Genomic DNA, 22,646 nt, shown 5'->3' on the forward strand with positions numbered 1-22,646 from the left:
TTATCCCTCTTTTGCTATCTCCTGTCTTCAGAGACTCAATGAAAATAGGTGGTATCTACTCAAAGTGTAGCCCTGAGCTACAAAACAAGTATTTAAAAACACTTTCCAAATAATTGCTTTGAAGAAAATAGTCATTTATTGTCAAAGCATCCAACATACCTGGATAATCTATAAAGTTTAATAAATCTTTCCAGGGATAAAAGAAACACATAACTATTCAGACTCCATTTCACTGGCACAAAATTACACTTTGTATTAAAAGGAAATACATATTTACATAATGATGACATTCTTCATTGAAGTCCATAATCATTTCATGATACATGCACTTCCCCCTGGAAACTTAAATTGAATGGTGACCCCTTTTTATTTATTTTATTTTTTTGTAAGAACACAAACTGTCATCAAGAAATGCAGAAAGCATCTCACCCTCCTCCTTTACTTTATATCTAAAATAAATTTTGCCCTTACATATAATTATTACATCTAAACCGTAAGTGCTTAATAATTTAAGTAGAAACGTATGACAAATGCATCAATATGTTGCAATATATGACATTTTTAAAAATGTACCTTTGTTTTTGGAAAGTGAAAATGCGTGCATTCAAAAGAAAACCCCTCGAACAACCCACCCAATCAAAAATCCACCATCCTGTCTTGTATGCGTGCGTGTGTGTGCGTGCGTGTGTGTGCGTGCGTGCGTGTGTGTGTCTGCGTGTATAATGCAGGTCTCGGGTAAACAGGTCAATGAGAAGGTTGGGGTGGCACGTGTATGTGTGTGTGTGTGTTTCTGTCTTTGGGTGCAATGTTTCAGGTCACAAGGAGGTGGTGGATGTCCTCGCGTGTTTTTCCTGTAGGTGGCTTGACTGTGACTGTGCGCGCGTGGAAAGCTAGGGTCCTTTCCGTGTCAATTATGCGAGGTCATGTGCCTGGAGAGGTGGTGGCGCTCCCTGAAGGACTCATTGCAAATGGGGCACTTGAGTTTCTCCTCCCGCCGCCGCTTCACCAAGGGCTCCATCGCGTACTCCTTTTTGTGATGCGACCGCATGTGGTACACCAGGTCGGAGGTCATGCGGAAGGAGGCATTGCACTTGGCACACCAGTTCTGCGCGGGCAGACACAGCGAGGTGAAGGAAGGCGGCAGCAGCGTGAGCGCCGAGGGCAGCTGTAACTGCAGGGGCCCCGCGGCCGCCGCGGCCGCCGCCGCGGCGGCAGCGGAGCTCTTGGGCCAGAAGGCGGTGGCGTAGAGGAAGGGGTTCTGTTTGGGCAGGCCGCCGCCGCCACCGCTCGGCAGGGCCCCGCAACCTCCGTTCAGGTCCGCGGCCCCCTGGAGCTTCACGGCCAGAGGGTCGGAGGCGGCGGGGTAGAGTCTGGTGGGGCCCACCCCGTCGCCGGGGTGGCACGGCTCGAGCGCGCTCAGCTTCTGGCCCAGCACCAGCGGGGACAGCTGGGAGAAGGAGCGCGCCGGCTGCGAGAAGGCGCTCTTGCGCTCGTCCGACGCGGCGCCCTGGCCGCCGCCCGCTCCGCCGGAGGCCCCGGCGCCCGCGCCGCCGCCCGCCCCGTTGCCGCCCGCGCCGCCCAGCTGCGGCACCGAGGTGAAGGCGCTGCCCCGCGCCGGGCTGCCGCCCTCCAGTCGGCCGGGCAGCGGGCCCCCAGGCCGCGGGGCCAGCAGCTTGTCGGCGCCTGCCGGCGAAGCGGCCACGGGCGTGGAAGAGCCGCCGCCGCCGCCCGCGTCCTGGTCTTCGGCGGCCGCGCCCCCGCCGTCGGCGGCCGCGTCCTCCTGCAGACCCGCCGCTCGGGCCGCCTTCTTCACCTCCACGAAGGCGCTGCGCTTGGCCTCGCCCGTCTCGGGGCTGGGCGGCGCGAAGAGGCGGCCGTTCTCTTCCAGGCTGAAGTAGCTGCCCGAGGCGCGGTACTGCTGCGGGGTGCACACCAAGTCCTCCTTGGAGGCGGGCAGGGGCCGCTCGGCGAAGCGGCCCCGGCCCCCCGCCAGCCCCACTCCGCCGCCCCCCTCCGCCGCCTCCTCCGGGAATTTCCTCTTCCCCTTGCCGCCGCCTGTGGCGTTGCCGTCGGGACTCAGCTCCGCCTCCTGGTGGCCGCCGCCGCCGCCGCCGCCGAGGCCCCGGACGGGGGAGCAGCTGTTGCCTCCCCCCGAGTTTTCGAGCTCCCGGGCCAGGTTGTGAAAGTCCGTGGAGGGCTTGGCGCCGCCGCCGCCGCCTGCCGCGGGCTGGTTACTGCCCTCGGGGGAGGGGGCCGGGTAGTGGTGGATAGGTCCGGCTTTGCCGAACTTGGGGCCGGGGCCCAAGGGCGCTTCCTGTTGCTGCGGCTGCTGGTCTTTGCCACCGCCCCCGCCCCCGTGATCCTTGGTGCCCACGCCGCCGCCTTGCTCTTCTTGAGGGCTGGCATCAGCGCTGTGAAGTCTCTTGGGGCAGCGGAAGCGCAGATGCGCCACATAGGGGAACTCAAACTGGAAACGTTGGCTGCATTCCAGGCATGTGTAAGGGGACGACCCTGCTTAGTGAGAAAACACCACACGCACACGCACGCGCACACACACACACACACACACACACACGTGCGCGCGCGCACACACACAGGCACACCACAGGATTACTAAGCATCGTCTCCAGACCAGTTTGCCATCACCCTTTTCACAAATCCACCTTCATCTCTCAGGACCTGAGTGCCTGAGAAAAGAGTATCCTGTCCGACCTGATCTAACTTTCCCTCCTGATTTGGGGCGCGGGGGAGGAGTGCAGTCATCAAGCATAGTGTCCCCGATTCATCGTCACCTATCTGTCCCAGCTCGAAGTTTCCCTGCCCAGACGCCCTAAGGGAGGAAAGACGCCAGTGCGCCCGAGGGAGCCCCCGCCTCTCCCTGCGTCTTCCCCGCTAGCGAAGGGCCCCGTCGCAGGTCGCGAGCCAACCTACCATTCATTTTGCTGTGGGATCTAGAGGGGCAGAGCAAGAGTAACTCAGTCAGTTCTTTCCCGTACCAAACTAGTAACTCCTCGTCTTTGGCAATCCTGCGGAGAGAGCGGTAAAACAGCTGTCCGTTTTTTATATAGGCTTCAAGGTTCTGTTCCTCTTTATCTCTGGCTGATTGGACGAGACGCAGCCACATGAGACCTTCCGAAGAACCATTTGCTGCTGAGGTGTCTACCTACAGTTTGGAAAAAAGAAAGAATACAAGGAGGTAGGGGATGGGGGTGGGGGGTGGGGGAGACTCCTGTGAGAGAATGAAGCCAGAGGAACCGGACCATTTCCTCTATGTTATTCTTTTCCAGAGAATTATCTGAGCTCAAGCTTAACCAAGACCCAGGTCGGCACCCATCTTCGTTTTTGTAACCAGGAGGCAAGATAACGGTCCTTTGAAACACTGTATCAATCATATAGATGAAACTGTAGTTTTCATATATTGGTGAGGAAATTTTTCCTTACAATTTAAATTAGTATTAACCTCTTGAGAATGCACTTCTCAATTATCTCACATTACACAAGTGTAAGGGATTTTGTCTGTTTCTGGAAGTTACAAAAGCAAGTTTAGATCTTAGAAATTATTCTGTGGCATTGATTCATCCTCCTAATTTTGCCTTAAACAATTAATAGTTCTTCTTTGGAAAGAAAGAATGAGAGAGGAATTATATCTTGAAACTCATACAAATTTAATGCTGTTTTATTGTTAAGCCATTAACATCTTTATTAAATACAAATTCTCGGTATTAGCTAGCTTGCTAAAAGAGTAACATTTAGTAGAAAACTAGGCCTCCTAGGTTGGAACACAAATGTAGCCAATGCTTATAATAAAAGAACTTACAGAGAGTAGTTATTATGCAAACAGCTTCAACCCTGGTTGAAATCTGCCCCAAAGTTAAGAAAGTTGTGTTTATCACCAGGAAAGCCTAGGACTGAGGCAGCAATTTAGATATACCTGGTACTCCGAATCGAATTTTTGTCATTTATTCCAGAAATAAGTTGCCAATAATTTGAGTTTAATTTTTGTTTTTCTGTTTTTAATGTTTTGATCTGTTAAATAGGATGTCTCACATTATTTCACTTTCTACATTCAGAACCTATCTCAGATTGTCATTTGAATGATTCTTAGTCAGTTTTCAACAAGGCATTACCCTCATACCCTGTGCACCACTGGCCAAGACTTACCCGGAAGATATAGGGGACTGTTCTCTTGTCTGTGGACTTGAGCGCAATGAAAGCTATGCTGTCATACAGGGAAGTATGGCTCAGGATGCAGGGACCGAATATAGCATTCTCAGGGATGTCGCAGGTGGTGTAAACGCTGGTAAAAATATCTGTTAGACATTGCTGGACAGCCTTGGCATCTCCATCCCAGATGCCCCGCTGGATGCCTGAATCCTCCATCACTGGAGACAGATACACAGGACAAGGAAACAATTTATATTATTCCTTTTGCCTCTATGAATCCAGGCAGAACATTTCAACTCTTAGACAAAATTTTCTTGAATTTGCCTGATTTTTGCATAGCCTTTATTTCCAAAATAAAGCCAGTGGCAGATTAAGTCTGGAGCATTTTGAAAATGACAACTAAGGAGTACTTTCCTCTCCTTCCCACCCCTCACTCGCTTTTTAAAATAATTGGAAGAGTGGGAGCTCAGAGTGCACTGCTCTCCAGAAGGAAAACAGGGCTAGGAAAGAGAGATCGGGTTTTTGCATCAGCTTGGGGGAGGATGGGCCAGGATTTGGGACCAGATTGGGGAGAACAATAGGATTTTTTCTTTTTTCTTTCTTTCTTTTTTCTTTTTTTCTTTCTTTTTTTTTTTTTTTTTACTAGCATATAGTTTCCTGACTGAAAATAATTTTCAACCTTTGGGAGAAAGCTCTTCTCCTCTCCTCTTGTTTATTGAACTGAGTGGCCAGGAGTTGATTTGTTTTGTTTTGTTTTGTTTTTCTTCCAAAGAGGGGAGCAGCCTTAGTGAGCAAGCAGAGACAGCCGAGCATGGCGAATGGATTTCAAGTGGAGTGTCTGGGCCACTGATTCTGTGTCAGCTAACCTTTCTCTGCAGCCTACAAGAGGGGACGTATGTCTGCTCATTACCATAATCCAACACTGTCCCTCCGAGGCTTTAATTAAAAGCAGCAAGCAGAGGTAATTATTTTTTTCTCGACATGCTTATTTATGGATGAGGGTGAATCCCAGTTACCTTGTTATACAAGGGGGTGGATTGAGTTGCATGTACCTCATGAAGTAGCAGGTACAGGGCAGGCCTGACGTGTCCCCTGGTTGAAATACTGTGTGTGCAGTGACTGGTGAATTCTCTCTTCCCCAGATATGACCCTGTCTGGGCAAGAGGGGGCAGCCCCACTTGTGTAGACCTCTGTGGGCTCTCCGACTAATCCACAGCAATTCAGAGAGTAATGCCCTGATGGAGGGCTCTGTATTAAACTGTCATAAAGAGACATTTTCCTTCCTTGGCCACGGGACACCCTTCCAAAACTTGTCATTTTTAAACAAAAACAAAGCAGGAATTTAAATGTTAAACTGGCCTTGAACTAACTGCCTTCTTAACTCTGACTGATTAAAAGACTCCCCCAAGTTGGTTTTTCCCTAACAACGTCGAGATAGGCAATAATTTATGTATGCTTTGTATAATTTAAGTAGCAGGAAAGAGTAGACCTAATTCTTTTCCTGAGTAGCTGTTCATTATGGAATAATATTAGTAATGTCCATTTTTATCCTAATGTCTATTAACCAATTAATCTTGCAAATGTGATTACAAGGTAGAGCTTTTTTTTTTTTTTTTTTCCTTTCCAGCTAACAGAGCATGAAACTTTGGTCAGCCTCTTTTTCCATTCACTCCGCTACATCCGGCAAATGTCAAGTATTGGGCTGTATCTGCCAGACAGAAATAAGAGAAAATATCCATAAAGTAGAAACTTACTTTATCACAGCATCTATCTCTGGGCATCTTTTACCCCACACACGTAGCCTTTCTGACCTCTAACTGCAAATTTAAATACGTTAAAAAATAAAAAGCCTTCAGAACCCCTCATCTCCTTTTCAACGGAATCCTATTCTCTCCTTTTCAGTTTCCTCAATTCAGCGTTTTATGCCTCAATTTCTCTCCTCCTTTTAAAAGTCTCTTTCACACAAGCGTTTCATTGTGCCGGGAGGTCGCCCCGTCACTTCGGGCAACAGCAGGGACGCAATCATTAAAATGCAGTTCTACCTAACAATATGGTGAAAAGATCCTCGCTACGCCGCGCTAATAGGGGTTCGCGTCGCCGCGGCGGCCGCCACGAGCCTCGAGCCGGCCACAATAACCGCTGGGCGAGAGCCCGGGCTCGCCGGCCGGCGTGCGGTCGCCCGTGCACCCAGCCGCTCGGAGCTCCGCTGCCGGCTCCAGGCCCCGCGCTCAGCGTCCGGGGGGGAGGGTCCTCCCCAGAGCCCGCGGGGCTCGCGGAGCGCCCGCGGCTGCCGCCGGCCGCTCGCCCTCCCGATAGGCAGGCATTGTCTGGCGGCCGCGCGTTCCCCAGTCGCTCGCTTCTCCCGCAAAGTGCTCCCCACCCGCTCCTCCCTTTGTATAACCGTATTGCCGGGAGAGATCCCTTCTCTTCTGGTAGATGACGAGCCGGACGGCAAAATTTTCCACTCTCCCCTAGCAAACCTGCCTTCCTCCCCATCCCCCTCCCACATCAAAGCACGGACACTTACCAGGAATAAGGTCAGGAACGAATCGCCCAAATAAGGCCACCTGGAACCGGGAGAGGCAATCGAGTGCTTCTTTTGCCTATTGTATCAGTGCATTTCCATGTCAAGAGGTGTTGATATTGCTGTCTCGTAGGCTGTACCTAAAGAGAGGAGAGAGAGAGAGAGGGAGAGAGAGGGAGAGAGAGAGCGAGAGGGAGAGAGAGGGAGAGAGAGAGAGAGAGAGAGAGAGAGAGAGAGAGAGAGAGATGGGGTGAAAGAGATGAGGAGAGAGTAAGAGGGGTGAGAGCGAGAGCGAGACAGCGAGAGCGCGCGGAGAGAGTTGTACAGATGGACCCGATGCAGTGACTGACTGGCACGCAGACACACACTTTTTGTTTGCTGCACATAATCTGCCCAATGACGCGTGACAGCCCACGTCCCCTCCCTTTAACTCTTTGCTGGGCTGGGCGCTCCCTCCGGCGCCGCCTGCCTCGAAGCGGTCTCTCTGGCCTGCCTGCGCCCCGCAGGTCCTGAGCTCCCCAAGTGGCAAAGCCTCTGTGGGCGCAGCCTGGCCCGCATCCTCCTAAAGCTTCGGCCCTCTGGGACTGTGAGGAGGGGGAAATCAGTGTCGAGGTCAGAAAGGGGAGTACCAAAAGACCTGGAGCGGGCCTTTCTCCGTTTCTCTTGGCACTTGGGGAACCTCTGGCAGAGAGCTGGCCACCCAGCGCGCGCACGGACCCCGCGCGCCTTTCCCGAGTCTGAGTTTGGCGAAGGGGAGGAGGGTTGCGGATTAGCCCCGCGGGATTCTCTGGCCACTGAGCCACCGCTGATTTGCGCAGCTAGTTGCCTGGGGGTGATAAAACGGCGTCAGCTCTCCCTTGGAGCGCTCACCCTACCATGCCCTTCCGAGCAAGATTCAGAAAGGATGCGCTTTGGTGAGAACTTGGCTCTGTCTCCCCCCGGGTCCAGAGATGGGGTGAGGTTGCTGGAGCGCGGACGCCACCAGATCGCAGCAGGGGACTTACTGGGGTCTTCTGGTCCCAGAACTCGAGTACCCGGGCGGGGGGAGAGGTGAGGGGGAGAAGGGTGGGAAGAATCCAGGTTACTAGGCTCAAGCAGTCCCAGCTCTTCCGCTGCCTGGCGAGCTCTTCGTTGTCCCCGAGGGGGTCCCATGTTGGGGGCGGCCCGTGTTCTAAGACCTCGGAGGGGGGTAGTCAAAGTAAAAATTATTACCGAGATGGGCTCCGGAGAGCAATTCACGTGCAGCCGGTGATGGAAGAGCGGATGGGGTTGCCGCGGCCGTCTCGGGAGCCTCGTTTGTGCGCTAAGCCACTTAGAGGCGCTGGCTTGCCCCTTTAGTGCAGCAGCTGAAGCTAATGACTTGAGGACTTTAACAGCCTGAAAGTTGACTCCTTCCACAGGGGCTGCAACACATTTTCGCTGGGGGATCTCAGGGTTCTCTTTCACCTTTCAACTACCAAATCCTAAGGGAAGAAAGACCTTTAGTGTATAGACAGCTCCACTCTCTCAGCCCCACCCACAACACCACTGCTTTGAAGGGGGGCAGTATGTTAGCTTTAGGATGAATCAGATTGTGTAGCCGGCTTAAGTGGACGGAACAGAACCACGACTTAGGAAGGACACAGCCTCGGTTTTTTGTTTTTTGTTTTTTTTTAATCCAGGCTGCAATAAGGTAAGTGGTTTGGGGGTTGGCAGAGCGTACCTTAAAAGGAAAGGGTGCATACAGTGTTTGACCCCCTCTCAACTTTGAGACCTCCCTCTGGCTCCCAGTGGGACAGCGAAGAACGTGCCCTTCCTCGCGGCACCCGCAGTCCAAGGAGGCCAGGGAAGTTTTTTGCCGAGGAGAAATAAAAATGTGGGAGTAATTTCCAACTACGTGAGTTCTCTTCTTAATGTCTATCTCCCCCTACCCACCCACCGCCATTTCCACCCAGTCTTGGTTAGCCCCCTTCCCCACCCCCCCCCCCTCCCAGACACAAGTTCCGAGTTCTTGTGATCAGACCGGGCGCCTGCCTCGGTGTAAACTGGGACTCCGGCAAAGAAGGGTTGCAAAAGCCCTATATATTAGGCAAAACCCTATACATTAGGGAGGATGAGGGGAATTTCCAGGTTAGCTACTGAGTTTCAAAGCTTCTTAAACGGGAATTGTCTTTCATCTTAACCTATCATTTCTTTTATGCATGTATGAACACTTTTAAACATTGTGGTAAAGGGCAACTCTGACCAAAGCTCAATGTTGAGGGCTTTCACAAGTCCATATAAAAGAATCTGAGTGTTTTAGCCACTAGTTGTCTTATGACTGGACGCTTCATTCATATATCCTTTCTCTCTCTCTTTCTCTCTCTCTCTCTCTCTCTCTCTCTCTCTCTCTCTCTCTCTGTGTGTGTGTGTGTGTGTGTGTGTGTGTGTCAAGAAAGCATCTCTCCTTCCCCTATCACTTGTTTTAAAAAAGGGTGGAAGAATTAGAAATGTCAAAAAAATGCCTCAAACATCTGGAAGAAAACCTGCAGGGATGAAGAATAGTGGCCAGACACTTAAGTGAATTCAGAGAAAAAAAGGAAAAAGAAAGGGCAGGAGAGGCACAGATGTTAACAACAGCAAGTTAAGATAAAGAAGTAGCCAAAAGAGAGTTGTGGTCTCTTAGGTGTTCCAGCCTGACAAAGTGACAGTGTGTGTGTGTGTGTGTGTGTGTGTGTGTGTGTGTGTGTGTACAGTGCCCAAGACCCTTATTCCATTACACTGTTGATCAGAACACTCCTTAGAACCTCCTTTTGCTGTTATGCAGAGAACAGAAAGTGTTCCTTTCCCAGGAAGAGTCATCTCTCCATTCAATTCCATTAAAAAAATTCTCCTACATATTGTAAATATAAAAGCATCCACTTCAGTGTGTGGGCACTTAGATAACCTTAAACTCTAAGTGGAAAACATTTTTCTTTCTGCTGGCCTTTCTTTTCTTAAATATACAGGACACTTAGACTATGTCTCCTCTGAAGTTCTGAAACCTAAACTCCAGTTTGTATAAAAATTAAAAAAAAAAATGCTTCTGACACTTAAGTTGGGTGTGGGGAGCTTGACTGTCCAAATCCCAAGCTAGAAAATAGCTAAGATTCTATATATCAGTGAGGGGAGAGATGTATTGAGAATCTGATACTTGTTCATCAGATACTTGTTCTCAATTCCACTTTTCTGACCCCTAATTAAGATTTCCCTACTGATTTCAAATTAAAATCCCCAAATAAAAGAATTTCTAACATTCTATGAATCCAACCAACTCTCTATCTTATGTATTGAATGACTGCTATAGCAAAAAACAACTATGGGCAAGATTAAGCTCAGCATTCCTACTTTGAGGGTTTTCCAGTATTTTAAGTGGTGCACATTTTGCCTGGTAATATAAATGGTCTTAATGACAATTATTAATAGGATGTAAAGAAAATGTAGAAATTACTTTTATTTCCCTAGAAATTTATGGGCTAAAATGGTGCATAAACTACTTTGAAATCACTCTGTGTTATTACTTCCTGGAATTCACTGATACTAAATGAAGGATTGAGGCATTTATTCAGTTGCAAACAGTATTATAAAAATGCATCTCAGTCAATAGTTTGATCTAATTCACATGGAACAATGGGTTTATATTTGGAGCTCTTTTCCCTGGGATTTTATTTCCACTTAAATAATTAGAGAGACAACAATGAAGAGTGAAGGTATGTTCACCTTGCTCTGCCTTAGCAAGGCTTCCTGCAATTATGGTACACACACACACACACACACACACACACACACACACGTAGACAACTGCAGTATTGTTTTGGAAGAGAAGGCTGGAGAGATGTTGATGAATGATTCCGGAGGTGGTGCCTTTTATGAACTAAGTGAGAGGGTGGAGAAAGTGTAAGAAAAGAAATCTGATTCTTAGAGAGTATTAGAATGGAAATGCCCTTTCTCCTCCCAGGGTAGAGAAATGGGGCCCCAAAATACCTCAACTTCAGTTGATAGGAGGCTGGTGAAGTCTCCAAGAATAACTCACTCAGGAGGATTATTACCCTTTAAGAATGAAAGCACATTATTTTGCTTTCTCTCTTCCTTTCCAAGTCCTGGTCCATCCCCCTCTAATCCTATTTCCAAAGCACTACACCAGCAAGTCTCAGTTGCCAAAAAAAGAAAAAAAAAAGCAATTCATGGTGAGAGGGAAAATGCACTGGGAGACAAGAGGATGGTCAATGAAACAGACTGTGGAGACTATTTCCAACACTTACTAATTTCACACAGGGAAGTCTCTGGATGGGGCTGTGAGTGTTGGGGGGAGGTACAGAATGGAACTTCATGGAGGGGTATTGCATTGCACAGCCTTATCTTGGAGAATAAGAAATGTTCTAAGGGATAACTCAGAGACAAGAAGAGGCAGACTTGCTGACTGGGTAAAAGTTTACAGGGATGGGGGGCACTTTGTTTTGTATAAGTGTACATGGCAATCTTAGTTTGGGTCTATTCCTTGCCTAAGTACTATAGGTGGTTCATCAGGGATAAAGGAGTGAATGTTTGCCAGGCTGGTCCAGGGATAGCCAGACTCTCAAAGGATGGATAATTCTGTAGCCTGGGAGGAGGGACTCCATTCTCTCAAGTTCAGAGATCATTACTCCTGACTCACATTTTTCTTGCTTCATCCTGTTTCTCAATAAATGTAGTTGTTTTTTAATGCTGGTGCTCTACTACAACTATTCTCATTATGATTATAACCTACCTTTCTCAAGCTTATAACTCTGAGGGATCTCAAGTTCCCCTTCCCCTTCTTTTGGGAGTTCAGCTGTAAGCTGGATAGTCTTTGAGGACTTTGTGTAATTCATTTCCTCTCCTGGATCTGAGTCCTAGTTAACTGGCTTACTAGCTTCTGAGTATGACTTTTAGCAGGGCTGGCAAACTGAGGTAATATTGGAGACAACTACCACGAATCTGAAATCAGTGCCTCATGCTCACCTGTGTGACTGTGACCTGTGAACCAAATCCAATATCCAGCATCTGACCCGTTAGTTTCTCCCAGCTTTTATACCACTCCCCATATAATATCTAGAGAGCTGGCAAGGACTATCCCAGTTTTGTCAAATCTGTAGGTTACAATGTCCTTCCTAGACTCAGACACCACAGTGCTTGAATAGGTCTCAGCAGGAGGAGAAGGGTGGACAGAAGGAACTATAAGTAGGGCCACAGTCACCACTCCAAGCTTCCTCACTCCCTGATCCCAGCTTTCCAGGAGACTGGGGACCAAGGGCTGTGGAGCAGTCTCAAATGGGAGAGAGCATCAGATTTTAAGAAGACTGACTCTAGGCCTTAGGAATGTCACCACATTGACATTGAGAGAGGTCAATGAGAGGTCCTACATCAAATTTCTTTACACAGCCAGGAGAAGGGACATTATCCCAACACTCAGTACTTGAATCTCACCTCTTTATCTCTCTATTTTAGGCTGTGTATGATTCCTGAGTTAAAAAGACAGGTGCTGATTGACTTACACTGGGTTAATACTAGGAGAAATACCTAGCATCTGATCCCAGCTAGTTCTCTGAGGTATGGACTTTGATTTTAAATTGGGCTGCTGGGGGATGAGCAGCATAAACATTCCTCTCCTGGGAAGGGGGTCTAGGAAGAATGCACACATGCCCAGGACTTTCTAGCTTGGAATCTGTCCATGGCATACTTTCCTGAAGGCTAAAGAGAGAGGCAGACATCTGATTTTCTCTGAGGAAAAGGGAGGCAAATAAAGGGGAAAAAACTGAAAAAGATTTGGGGGAATAGATATCAGTCAGTAACCACACAGCACCAAATCATATTGCTTTGCTAGAGCCTTGGAAATATAGTTTGATTTCTTCACAAACTATGCTCTCATACCTAAACTGCTCCCCTGGTCATATAACATATTGGACTGTTTGAGTGAAAACCATCTTTCGTGATTTTGATTCAAGCATCATAGGCACTTAAAAACTCCCAATGTAAGTCTTTCTTCAATTCTAATACTTGGAGAAGTGGTATCAGAGAATTCAAAGATCAACTTGCCACAAACAGCAGTAACTGCATGACTACTATAAACAAGACTGTAAATACATTACCAAATATTAGAAATAACATGCAAGGAGATTGAAAGTTATATTTGTTCTCTTGCTGATTGAAAGGCCAGTTCCCAGATTGATTTGATAGTCTTCTGGTAATATAATATAAACATAACCAAGATATAATTCATAACCTCTTCTAAAGTTTTGAGGAAAATTCATATTTTAAAAATAAATAATATCCAGAAGTATCAAATAAATTATTCACAAAATCCTAAGAAAAATAAACATATTGACTATAAAGACCTGGATGTTGAGGTTTCCCAAAGGCCTAGAATTCAGTTTAGGTCTGAACAATTTTTATATCTAATCAGATATGGTTCTCTAGCATGTGTGTGTGTGTGTGTGTGTGTGTGTGCGTGCGTGCGTGTGTGTGTGTGTGTGTGTGTGTGTTTAAGCTGGTTGGGAGTGAATATTGTTGAGGGTAGCAATTAAAAAAAAACATTCAGGACTATCATTTTTCTTGGCTCCAAGTTCACAAAGTAGGCGGTGCTCCTTGTATGTTTTCACGTAGGATAGTTCTGGAGAAGATAGTTTGTGTGAAGTCATATAGAAGAGCAATTGTTCCGGGAGAAGCCAAATTGAATAGAGTTCTAAAGAATAGATTTCCCACGTATGGTTTTAGTACCTAGTACCTTGTGTGTGTGATCAGGTGCCTCATAGCATTATCTACACTGCAGAATCAGTTTACCTGGGGTTCTAGGAAGTTAATGTCTCAGACAAGTGGGGATCATCTGAATGTGTGAAAATATCTTGGGGAAAGTCAATGTACTGAGAGTGTGGCTGGTTCCATGCTTTATGCCTGCTACACGCAGACAATTTCTGATGTCTGGAGACCCTGGTGTCCATGTCTTAGTAAAGAGCACAGCGACAAAGCTGAGTGCAGAGAAGGCCAATGACAGACATGGGGTTCCATGTGGGCTAACAAGGTCACCCTGGGAGAGACTCAGGAGATTACCCTGACAGTATCATGAAGGGAAGACACGGCTCCCACTATGTTTGGGATGAGTCACCAAAGAGTATGGAGCCTCACACTAGACAGGACCTGAACAGAACAAGACTTGCCACCTTCAACAGGGGATCTCTCTTTTAGAAGCAGCTCACGTAAACCATGAACGTGAGGGAGGGGGTGGGAGGGAGAAGAGGCCACGAGGTGAGCTGGGTGTGCTCCAGACACGCCCTGGACAGAGCAGGGAGGAAGCGCCATGTTTTCCATAGTCTCCAGTCTCCTGCTGTCTCCCAGGAATTATTGCCAACCCTTGTCTCCTGCTAGGCGCCACTTGCCTCGCAGAAAGGCGTCCTGCGGGCTGCGCGTGAGGGAACAGCAATGCTCTTTTTACCACCACCCTCCTCCCAGTCCGCTTCGCACGTGCTCTGGTAGGCAGTGTTCACCGCCCCCCCCCCCCCATGCACCCACCCCCTTTCCAGAGGCACGGGTCTGCATTCTTATCTCATATATGCAGGGCTGCCGGTGACCTCTCTCAGCTTTGGTTTTCCTCCTCAGCAAACTAAATCTGCAAAGAGCTGCCTCCTGGGTCGCGGTGAGGACAGAAAACCAGGGCGAACGACTTTTGGAAAGCCAGTTTCTGAACAGATGGTAAGGGATAACTTCCAAGAGCCGGGGTTAGTTTCATTTCAGTCTTGGACATCCCAGAGAGGTCGCAATACCTTTATTAGGGAGCATTCTTTTGACTCACAAGTCTGGAGAACTGACCCAAGAAGGACCAACAACTCAGGTGCAGGCCCCAGCTCCACTAGGGGAGCTAAACTCTCTGGGTTCGAATCCTGGCCCCTGACACCGGGCAGATAATTTAACCGGTCTGTGCTTCAGGCCTCCATCTGAGAACCGAGAGTGGTAAAGGAAATTCTATTCATAAAGTTATTGAGAGGGGTGAGGTGATACTTAGCAAGTGCGGAGAACAACACCTGGCGCATATTAAATACTTAATTCAGTGCGGGCTATTGCCACTGTTAGTGACACTGCCTGCGTTTCCTTTTAAAAAATTTGGGACTTGTGCACCCGCTTTCAAAGCCACTCAGCGAAGGCTACAGGAATTCTCGAAGTTTCTAGGGAACCCGGAAGGAGGTACTGGAGGATAGAGGCAGGAAGAATCTGTTCAGGTATTCAGGGATCGCTTCTACTGAAGGAAGGGCCCGAATATTCCAACCAGGGGCGGCAGGCAATCCTCATTCCCTCCTCCCCTTTGCGGAAGAGGCAGCACTTTTGTGCCAGGAGGCTGATTAGACTTCCATCCCTCAGTCGTCAGGGGGTCCTTTCGTTAGAACTGATAGCGGCGCCGCCGCGTTAGAAACGCAGGGATGTGAGGGCAGCAAAGGCTGAGGCAGTTCGACCCCGCACGGAGGACACGGGATGCCTCGCGGGTTAACTCAAGAGCTGCAGCCAGAAAGCCAAGGTGTGGGTGGGCAGAGAAGCCCGGGGCACCACGCCGCCGGTCTGATCGGGGCCCAGGGCCTCTGAGCGACGCTGCCCCTTCTCTGCCTCGAAGGGCGGCGGCTCAGCAGCGGGCGAGCTCTGGAGCGTGCAGGGCAGCCGCCGCTCTCCCCTCCACACCCAAGTCTGGGGAGCGAGGTGGGCCGCTGCCCGGGGGACTTCGAGCACAGCGAGTTCTCTCACTCCCACTGCCTCTGGCCCCGCCCCGGACGCCCGCACGCGGGCTGCGCGCGGAGCATTATGGGCCGCAAGGCCGACGGAGCCCCTGTCGGGGCCGGGGCTGCGGTGCTGAGCTTCCTCCCTGGGCCGCCCGCCGCTTTCGCGCAGCCGGGGCCCGGAGCAGGCGCGTTGTTCGCCCCCACGCCTGTAGCCTCGAGCTCTGGGAAGTCTCCCGCCCAGGCAGGGGCCCGGTGACAGAGGTCAGTTGTGGGCTCCTTATTGCTCTTTCTTGTGAAGGATCCCACGGGTGGTGGTTAAGAGCTCCAAATTTGGCTTCCTAAACGCTTCTATTAGGAATCTACTAGCTCTGTGTCTTTGAGCGAATCGCCTAACCTCTCTGAATTTGAGTGCCCGCATTTGTAAAATAGCAAAAACAACATTTATCTCACAGGGCGGCAAGAGGAAGCCGGGGTTCAGATCCCAGCTGGACTTCTTGCTCGGGCTAGTTAGCCTCTCTGTGCGTCTGTTTCCTGTGAAGGAAGGGGATCTGTGAACTAGAGAGAATAGCGTTTGACTCAGAGGATTATAATTAAATGTGATAAGCCTGGCAGAGCATTCGGCCTAGCATGCAGCAAGAGCCCAAACAGTTAATTACTTAAAGTATCTCAGTGCTTGCCACTTTGAAACCTAGATAAATGTAATTTTTAAATCTTGCTTTTCCTGCTTCACTTCCCTCATTTTCAGAGAGAAACAGTGCACAAAGGTGTGTGTGGGTATTTGGGGTGATAGTACCCACAGAACTGGGAAGAATTAGCTTGTGGCCGAAAGTTAGATGACACTTCCGGAAGCTGCATGCCTTTCCTTCCTCCTAGCTTCTCCTCTTCAGTTTCTAGGGACAAGGTAAAATGATAGGAAAGGCAGAGAAAAGGAGCTTGGAACATGAAAGATTCTCAACAAACGTTTCTTGAGTAGAAAATGTCCTTTCAAATGTTAAGAAGATAAGGGGTCTGATGTGGAATGGGAGGCCCACGATTGGATGTGGCTTCCATGTCTCTGTGCCCAACTGCCAGTAGGCAAGTTGGGAGCATTTCTGTCTTTAGTCGTGGCCCCTGGGAGGGGGAGACCTAAAGGAGGGGTAGAAGAGAGGGTGGCACTGCTCTAGGGAACAGATTTGGGGGGCAAGAGGAGTAAAGGTGCAGCCTACTGCATACGGAGAAGGGCTGCATTCCTGCAACAGACAGAGAGCATACCTGACTCAAGAGAGGTAAAACTCAGGTGAGGGGAAGAAAAGAGAAAAGATGCAAGGGTCAGTCATCCTGGGGTGCGTTAGACCTTCAGCGGAGTGTTGGAATCTCTATATTCCCCAAAGCTTGAAAATTCGATGAGGAGCCCCAAAACTGTCATCGCCAGACATCCCTTAATCATCCTCGCAGCTCAGACCCTTTCAGAGTGGAGGAGCATACCTACATCACCATATGCCTCATCAGGGCCCCACTCCTTCAATACCAGTGACCTCCTCTGATTTTTCGGATGGGAGCATTTACATCCTTTTTTGTTCCCTATAGAGAATAGGATAATGGAGGATGATGTTTTACCCAGGAACTAACAGGACGTCCGGGAAAACCTGGCCCCAGACAGCGTTCAAGACCATTCCCTTCTGCTTTTTTCCTGAGGGCAGAGAATGCTGATGCAGCAACAGTCACCTAAGGTATTTCATAACCTTCTGCCTCTTAGTCTCCTCTCCTCTCAGACTGACTAAGAAGTGATGTTAGCGGAAAAGAGAATACAATAAAATAAAACCAATTCCTCAGTGTTTTGACCCCCCCTCCCACCACCAGCAAAGGAGACAACTGGTGAGAAGGAGCCACAACTTGGAAAAGATTTATTTTTCCTGGCCATAAATCTCACCCCCTTGTTCCTCTGCCCAGCGAAGCATGATAAAGTCCTTTTCCATAAAGTATTCAGTATTAGAGCCACAAAGCTCCCCCAATCAGTAGCCATCTGCTTCTACCATAACTGCTGCTCCCGAAGCAGGGAAAGCAGCAGCAGAGAAAGGGCACCACTGTTAGGCTGCTGGACAAATGAGGAGACTGAATAGCTTTGGTTTTCCTTGTGTATCTGTATCTATAGAGACAGGAGAAGAAAGGCCGCATTATATTGATACAACAATTGTAAAACAAAACACGGAAGAGGCATCTAAAGGGCAGTATCGCATGCATCAGGGGTCCCCAGATAAAAGGGGAGCTAACAGATTTATAGAAACCTTTAATTGGTTTTCAATTGAAAGCTAAAGAGGCTGGGGCAAAGCTGTGAAGAGTGGCAAAGTGCCCTCCTTCAGCCGTCTGGGAGGCGTGATCGATTTCATGGAGGGAGAAAAGAATAAGGAACCGTCCTGCGCCTCTGCGAGAGCAGGGAGCCACGCCGTGTTACAAGCTTTTCTCTTTGGCTAGGGAGTTATGATATGATCATAAGAACAGAGTCTCTCAGTCTCTCTTTTTCTTCCTCCCCCTCCCTTCCACCTTCCCTTCCTCTCACTTTCTCTCAGACTGGCAGACAAGTGGAGAGGGAAGGAAAGGATGCACAAGTAGATCTATTGATCTTCCGAAGAAATAGATCCCAGCCTAAAAACACCCAGCTTTAAATCTGTTCATCTGCCAGGAGGGAGGCCCCTTTGACAGGAATAGGAATCCCACCCTCACCCCACCCAAATCCTCTCTTCTCTCTTTTTCTAGACTCAAACAGGAAAAGCAAAAAATCTCAGGAGACTCTCCACTGCGGTAGTACAGTGAGAAATCTTTGCTTGTGCCCACTGGGGTTATTTCAGAGCAGACGCTCCACTCAGCCCGCCACGAGCACCTTAACCCCTTCCGGCGCAGCCCATCGCGGCTCCAACCGGGCTCGGTTGGCAGTGCCCCACCCACACAGTACCCCCCACCCAACCGTCTGTCCATCCTTCTGTCCCTACGGCTGATTTATTGACCCTGACCCTCCGTTATCTTCTTCGATTTCCTAATTAATCGCAGATAAAAGGCAATGGTGCAAATTACAATGATGAAGGGCTGGAAGATGGTTTTGATCAAAATGGGAGAAGGGAGATATGATTAATTGGACGTGAGAATGAAATCTCAAGTGCGAGGAACAGGCCTCAGGGGGTCAAACCCTGACCCCTGAATGTTGTGGGTGAGCCCTTCTGCCTGCTTTAGCGCCTTCATGAGGAGGTAGTCCCTCAGATTAGGTCACTTGGGTCCCAAGCCTGTGGAGGAGAGAGAACTGGGGTTCCTCTGGGGCTTCCAAACTCTCTAGGTGCCTGCTGCCCAACCCACTCTCCCCCCTCCCCGGACATACTCTGCTTCTGCCTCTGCAGAATTTCGGGATCCCTGGCCAGTGATTCCACTGTCCAACAGGTACGCCTTTTGGCTGAAGTGCACCCCGTTATTGCATAAATGCCTGGCAAGTCTCTCACAGTTTTCCTGTCTTTGAACATTCCTCTAGTGAGTGGGGCTAACTCTTTGTGAAACTGCAGGAAAACAAGTCTAGTAGGTCAGAGATTGTATTTGTTCGTGTAAGGGATTAATAGAGCCCCTTTCTGATGCTGCTTTCCAGAATTACATTCGGGATTAAAAAGCAGACACGGCACGGGCACACATTTTGCATTCACTGGTGGTTGTGATTAATGTTTCCGAGGGGATTTGTGCTGGGAGCTTACGGAACGTGCTCTCGGGGGTCTAATGCCCATCGGCCGCGGCGCCGGGGTGAGAGGAGGGTCTGCGGGCACGCGCCAGAGCACGGGGGATTAGAGAGGACCTCAGATGGGCACAGACGCCCGGTGCGGTGGCCTTTTAGTGCCGCCCCGGCACCCGGCAAAACTGCTTAGGAGGAGGAAGCTGTGAGAACTGTCCCGGGGGGGGGGGCGGACTTGGGGTTTTTAGGGATATGTGTAAAGGGAAGATGCCCTCGAGTGGCCTGACTTTGGGGTGGGAGAAAGGGGCTCAGTACCAAGCTTCTGAACTTCATACATCCGTCCTGTGAGAGGAGTTCGTTCCCCACTCCCGGTTCAGGGGAAGCGCTGCTCCCGGACGCGTCACTCACCGGCAAATAAAGAGTCGCCCGGCCCTGGCCCGTGAGAGAATGACCTCGACCCCTGCCGCCAGTCTCAGGGCTGCTGTGTCGGGCACTCAGAGGAGCATCTGTGGAGAGGAGCGGGAGTCTAGGCTTGAAATGCATCCCCTTCCCCAGCATCCCCCAGCAGGCAGCCAAACCCTTCCCCGAGCGTGTGCAGGGACGAAGGAAGGAGAGGAAAGTTCCAGAATGGAAGGAGGGACACGGAGGGTAGGAACGGAACCTGGCAGGCAAAGTAAAAAGAGAAGCAAATGGGAAGCGAGAGAGGGTGGTAGGAAGCAGAGGAGAAAATGGGGAAGGGGGCGGCCGCAGCTGCTGGACATTACCGCTCTCCGGCAGAAGGGGGCACTCCGCCCGCCGAGACAGCCTCCCACTGGGCTGCGGCGGGATCCCCAGCAAAGCCCGCCCTCCAGCCCCGGCTCAGGGGAGTTGGGCGCCCCCTCCTGGCAGCTGCACGGTCGCTCCCCGCGGTCTTGCGGGTGCTCCGGTCCAGCTACTGCTCGGCCAGGACTGGGAGGTGGTGCGAGGAGGAAGGCCAGGGACGGAGAGTGGGTGTGAGGGCGCCACGAGAGTGGCCCGTCTTTCCCGTCTTTTCCTGCCCCCTCCGCCGCGGCTTCCTCACCTGGGGCCTGCAAAGCTGCTTCCCCGTGAGCGCGGCTCCCGCGTGCCCCTCCGCGGCGGGGCTCCCGTCCCAATCAGAGCCAGTGCAGGAGCCTGCCGTCCTCTCAAAGCAGTCCATCCTGGTCTCTGCCGCAGCAGCTGGGAGGGAGGGAGGGAGCGACCGCCGGCTGCTGCTGGGCGGCGTCTGGGGGCCTCGAGCCCGACGCGAGGAGCCGCCATCTGGAGCCTCGGCAGCGGGAGGGGAGGGGTGCGGGTGCGAGGGAAGGGGCCTAGCGGCCGGGACTCGGGCCGAGGCGGGCAAAGGACTGGAGTCTGCGGCGCGGGAGCGGCCCGGGTGCTTGCGTGTGTGGCGGAGAAGGAGAGAGGGGTTTGGCCCTTGGGGAGGAGGAGCAGAGGCCTGCCCCTGCCAAGGCCCCCGAATTTCGAGGCGGTTTCGATTGGCAGGTCTAGCGAAAGAGCGGGGGACCCAGTAGGCAGTTCCTCCGATCCCCGTTCCAGCCGTTTCCCCCGGGACGGGAGTGTGGAGAGCTGGGCGGGGTGGGGGCGGGTGGTGTGGGGAGCCAAAACACACCCGCTGTCCGTCAGAAGTGTTTTTCTCATTTCCCTTCCCTCCCACTTTGTTCATCCCACTTCAGGAAACATTCCTCTCCAACGGCGTGGATTTTTGGACACCTACACATTGAGACAACTACTTAGCCAGGACGTGGGATAGTCACTGATAGGATATCACCCTTGGGGACAAATACACTCTAGTTTCCAGTGGACGGCGGAAGAGGAAGGGGATGAGGTGAAGAAAACTCTTCTTGGATTAGCATAGGGAAGGAGAGAATGGGGGAGGGGTAGGAAGTGTGGTTCCTCCCCTTTCATTTCAGATCCTTCCAGTGTTTTTATATCTTTAACTTAAAATTCCCGAGTTTGAATGGGAGAGGCGAGCAAACTCAAGGAAGGAAAAAGGTGTGATGAGTATAGGAGAGAGCCAAGGGATCTGTTCAGGGAACTCCAGCTCTCCAGAGATGCCCTCAGCCATAGGTTTTAGCCTAGTGTAAGGGGAGCTGATTGGGTACATCTGCTGTGGCGGGAGATCTGAATTAAAAAAAAAAAAGACTCCATGGCATTAAAACATTAAAATATACTCCCCTCCCCCAGCTGTCTCCTGTCCGGCAGAATGGCATTATGTAAAAGATCTGGCATGTCACCCAGTGGCACATCTGGTAGGTGTAGATGGCATTCATTAGCACAGGGCTTCTACTCTGCAGCATGCCAAAGCCCTGACAGAGATACCCGCTGCCAATCATTCATTCGCTGCCAATCCCTGAGCGCGGCCGGGCGGGATGGCTCCCTTCCACCCTGGCACCAGGACTAAAGGAAACAATGTGTTGAGATATGAAGAGATGAAAGCGGAGCTGAGGATGCAAGGCACCCAACAGATGTATCCCGTGAGGAGATAACGGTGCGAAGAGTCATTTAGCAAGGAAGCATATGCAGGATCTCAGGAGGGAGGCTCGGGCAGGGGTCCGCCTGACTAGGACTGAGCGGAGGGAGGGGCCGGGGAACCCCTTCAGAAACCTCAAAGTTGAAGTTTCTTCTCTGAATACAAAGACCACCCCCCAACCCTAACTGTAAGACCCTCTCCCCATCCTGTGTGTACTCTGTTCATCTAACCAGCTCTGAAAAGATGAACTCAGTCAGTCCTCCCTAAGGCTTTTGGTTACCAACATAAAGAGAACCTTTAAAACCTGCTGTTTTTAATGTTGCACCATTCTCTTTGCCTTGTAATTTGAGAGGGGAGGGAAGCTGTCAGGCTCTCTACTGAATTTTAAAACATATAGTGTGTTGGGGGGCACCTGGGTGGCTCAGTCGGTTAAGGGTCTGACTTCAGGTCATGTCTCTCAGTTTGTGAGTTTAAGCCCCACGTTGGGCTTTGGGCTGATAGCTCGGAGCCAGGAGCCTGCTTCAGATTCTGCGTCTCCCTCTCTCTCTGCCCCTCCCCCATTCTCTCTCTCTCTCTCAAAAAACAAATAAACATTAAAATTTAAAACATACAGTGTGTTGGGACCAAAGTGTTTCATATATTAGCAACATGGATGAAGAAAGAACTCTAAAGGTCTTGATTCCTAGCCTTTCAAAGGGGATAAAGATAAACAAAAGAAAGCATAAGGGATTATTAAAATGGCAAAAGATAGATAAACATAAAATCTAGGATAAAGCTTGCCTCTCAGGTTGTCCTTTTTCTTAGTCTGAGTGCCGATGACCTAGCTGGTCAGTGTATTGTTTTTCTTTATGACATGTATTATTTTATAAATATTCTTTTCATCTACCCAATATTTAATAAAGCAACAACAAGAGTCAGAGGTTTGAGGGTTTGTGGAATGAAATTTTTTAAGTTAAGTCTAACAGTTCTTTATTGCATATGTACTTGTATATAATATATAAAAATATAGTACTCTTTTTAGTGTAAGTATATACCATGAAATGTTTGGGGCATTCTTATACTGGTTCATGG

At 49.9% G+C, this 22,646-nt stretch overlaps 1 protein-coding gene and 2 long non-coding RNA genes across 8 annotated transcripts; 2 read left to right on the forward strand and 1 right to left on the reverse strand.

Moving 5' to 3' along the window:
- Window positions 1-227: 227 nt before the first annotated feature.
- PRDM8 (PR/SET domain 8) lies at window positions 228-20,260 on the reverse strand. 5 transcript variants are annotated; one of them, XM_042984315.1, is made up of 7 exons: window positions 20,145-20,260; window positions 19,493-19,590; window positions 7,901-8,151; window positions 6,692-6,828; window positions 4,162-4,382; window positions 2,932-3,163; window positions 228-2,514 (listed from the first exon to the last, which is right to left on the reverse strand). In XM_042984315.1, the coding sequence occupies exons 5-7, from the start codon at window positions 4,378-4,380 to the stop codon at window positions 908-910; spliced, it is 2,058 nt and encodes a 685-aa protein (XP_042840249.1). In that variant the 5' UTR covers window positions 4,381-4,382; window positions 6,692-6,828; window positions 7,901-8,151; window positions 19,493-19,590; window positions 20,145-20,260; the 3' UTR covers window positions 228-907. The 5 variants fall into 5 exon arrangements, with proteins under 5 accessions (XP_042840249.1, XP_042840250.1, XP_042840248.1 ...); XM_042984316.1 differs by lacking the exon at window positions 20,145-20,260 and having other exon boundaries at window positions 19,493-19,605; XM_042984314.1 differs by lacking the exons at window positions 7,901-8,151; window positions 19,493-19,590; window positions 20,145-20,260 and having other exon boundaries at window positions 6,692-6,885.
- LOC122238006 lies at window positions 3,116-5,946 on the forward strand. Its single transcript, XR_006216920.1, has 4 exons — window positions 3,116-3,196; window positions 3,288-3,421; window positions 4,937-5,125; window positions 5,792-5,946. It is a non-coding gene; the product is annotated as an uncharacterized LOC122238006 (long non-coding RNA).
- Window positions 15,508-21,970, forward strand: LOC122238005. Of its 2 annotated transcripts, XR_006216918.1 has the most exons (4): window positions 15,508-15,663; window positions 16,969-17,111; window positions 20,779-20,930; window positions 21,290-21,970. It is a non-coding gene; the product is annotated as an uncharacterized LOC122238005 (long non-coding RNA). The 2 variants fall into 2 exon arrangements; XR_006216917.1 differs by having other exon boundaries at window positions 20,779-21,970.
- The last annotated feature ends 676 nt before the right edge of the window (window positions 21,971-22,646 follow it).

Source organism: Panthera tigris, chromosome B1 (genome assembly GCF_018350195.1).
Source record: "Panthera tigris isolate Pti1 chromosome B1, P.tigris_Pti1_mat1.1, whole genome shotgun sequence".
NCBI classification, from domain to species: domain Eukaryota; kingdom Metazoa; phylum Chordata; class Mammalia; order Carnivora; family Felidae; genus Panthera; species Panthera tigris.

Excerpts from the sequence above, each read along its gene's own strand:
- PRDM8 (XM_042984312.1), bottom strand. Across the intron at positions 3,164-4,161 it reads CAGTCCCCTATATCTTCCGG|GTAGACACCTCAGCAGCAAA; the intron begins GTAAGTCTTGGC and ends TCCAAACTGTAG. Across the intron at positions 2,515-2,931 it reads ATCCCACAGCAAAATGAATG|CAGGGTCGTCCCCTTACACA; the intron begins GTAGGTTGGCTC and ends TTTCTCACTAAG.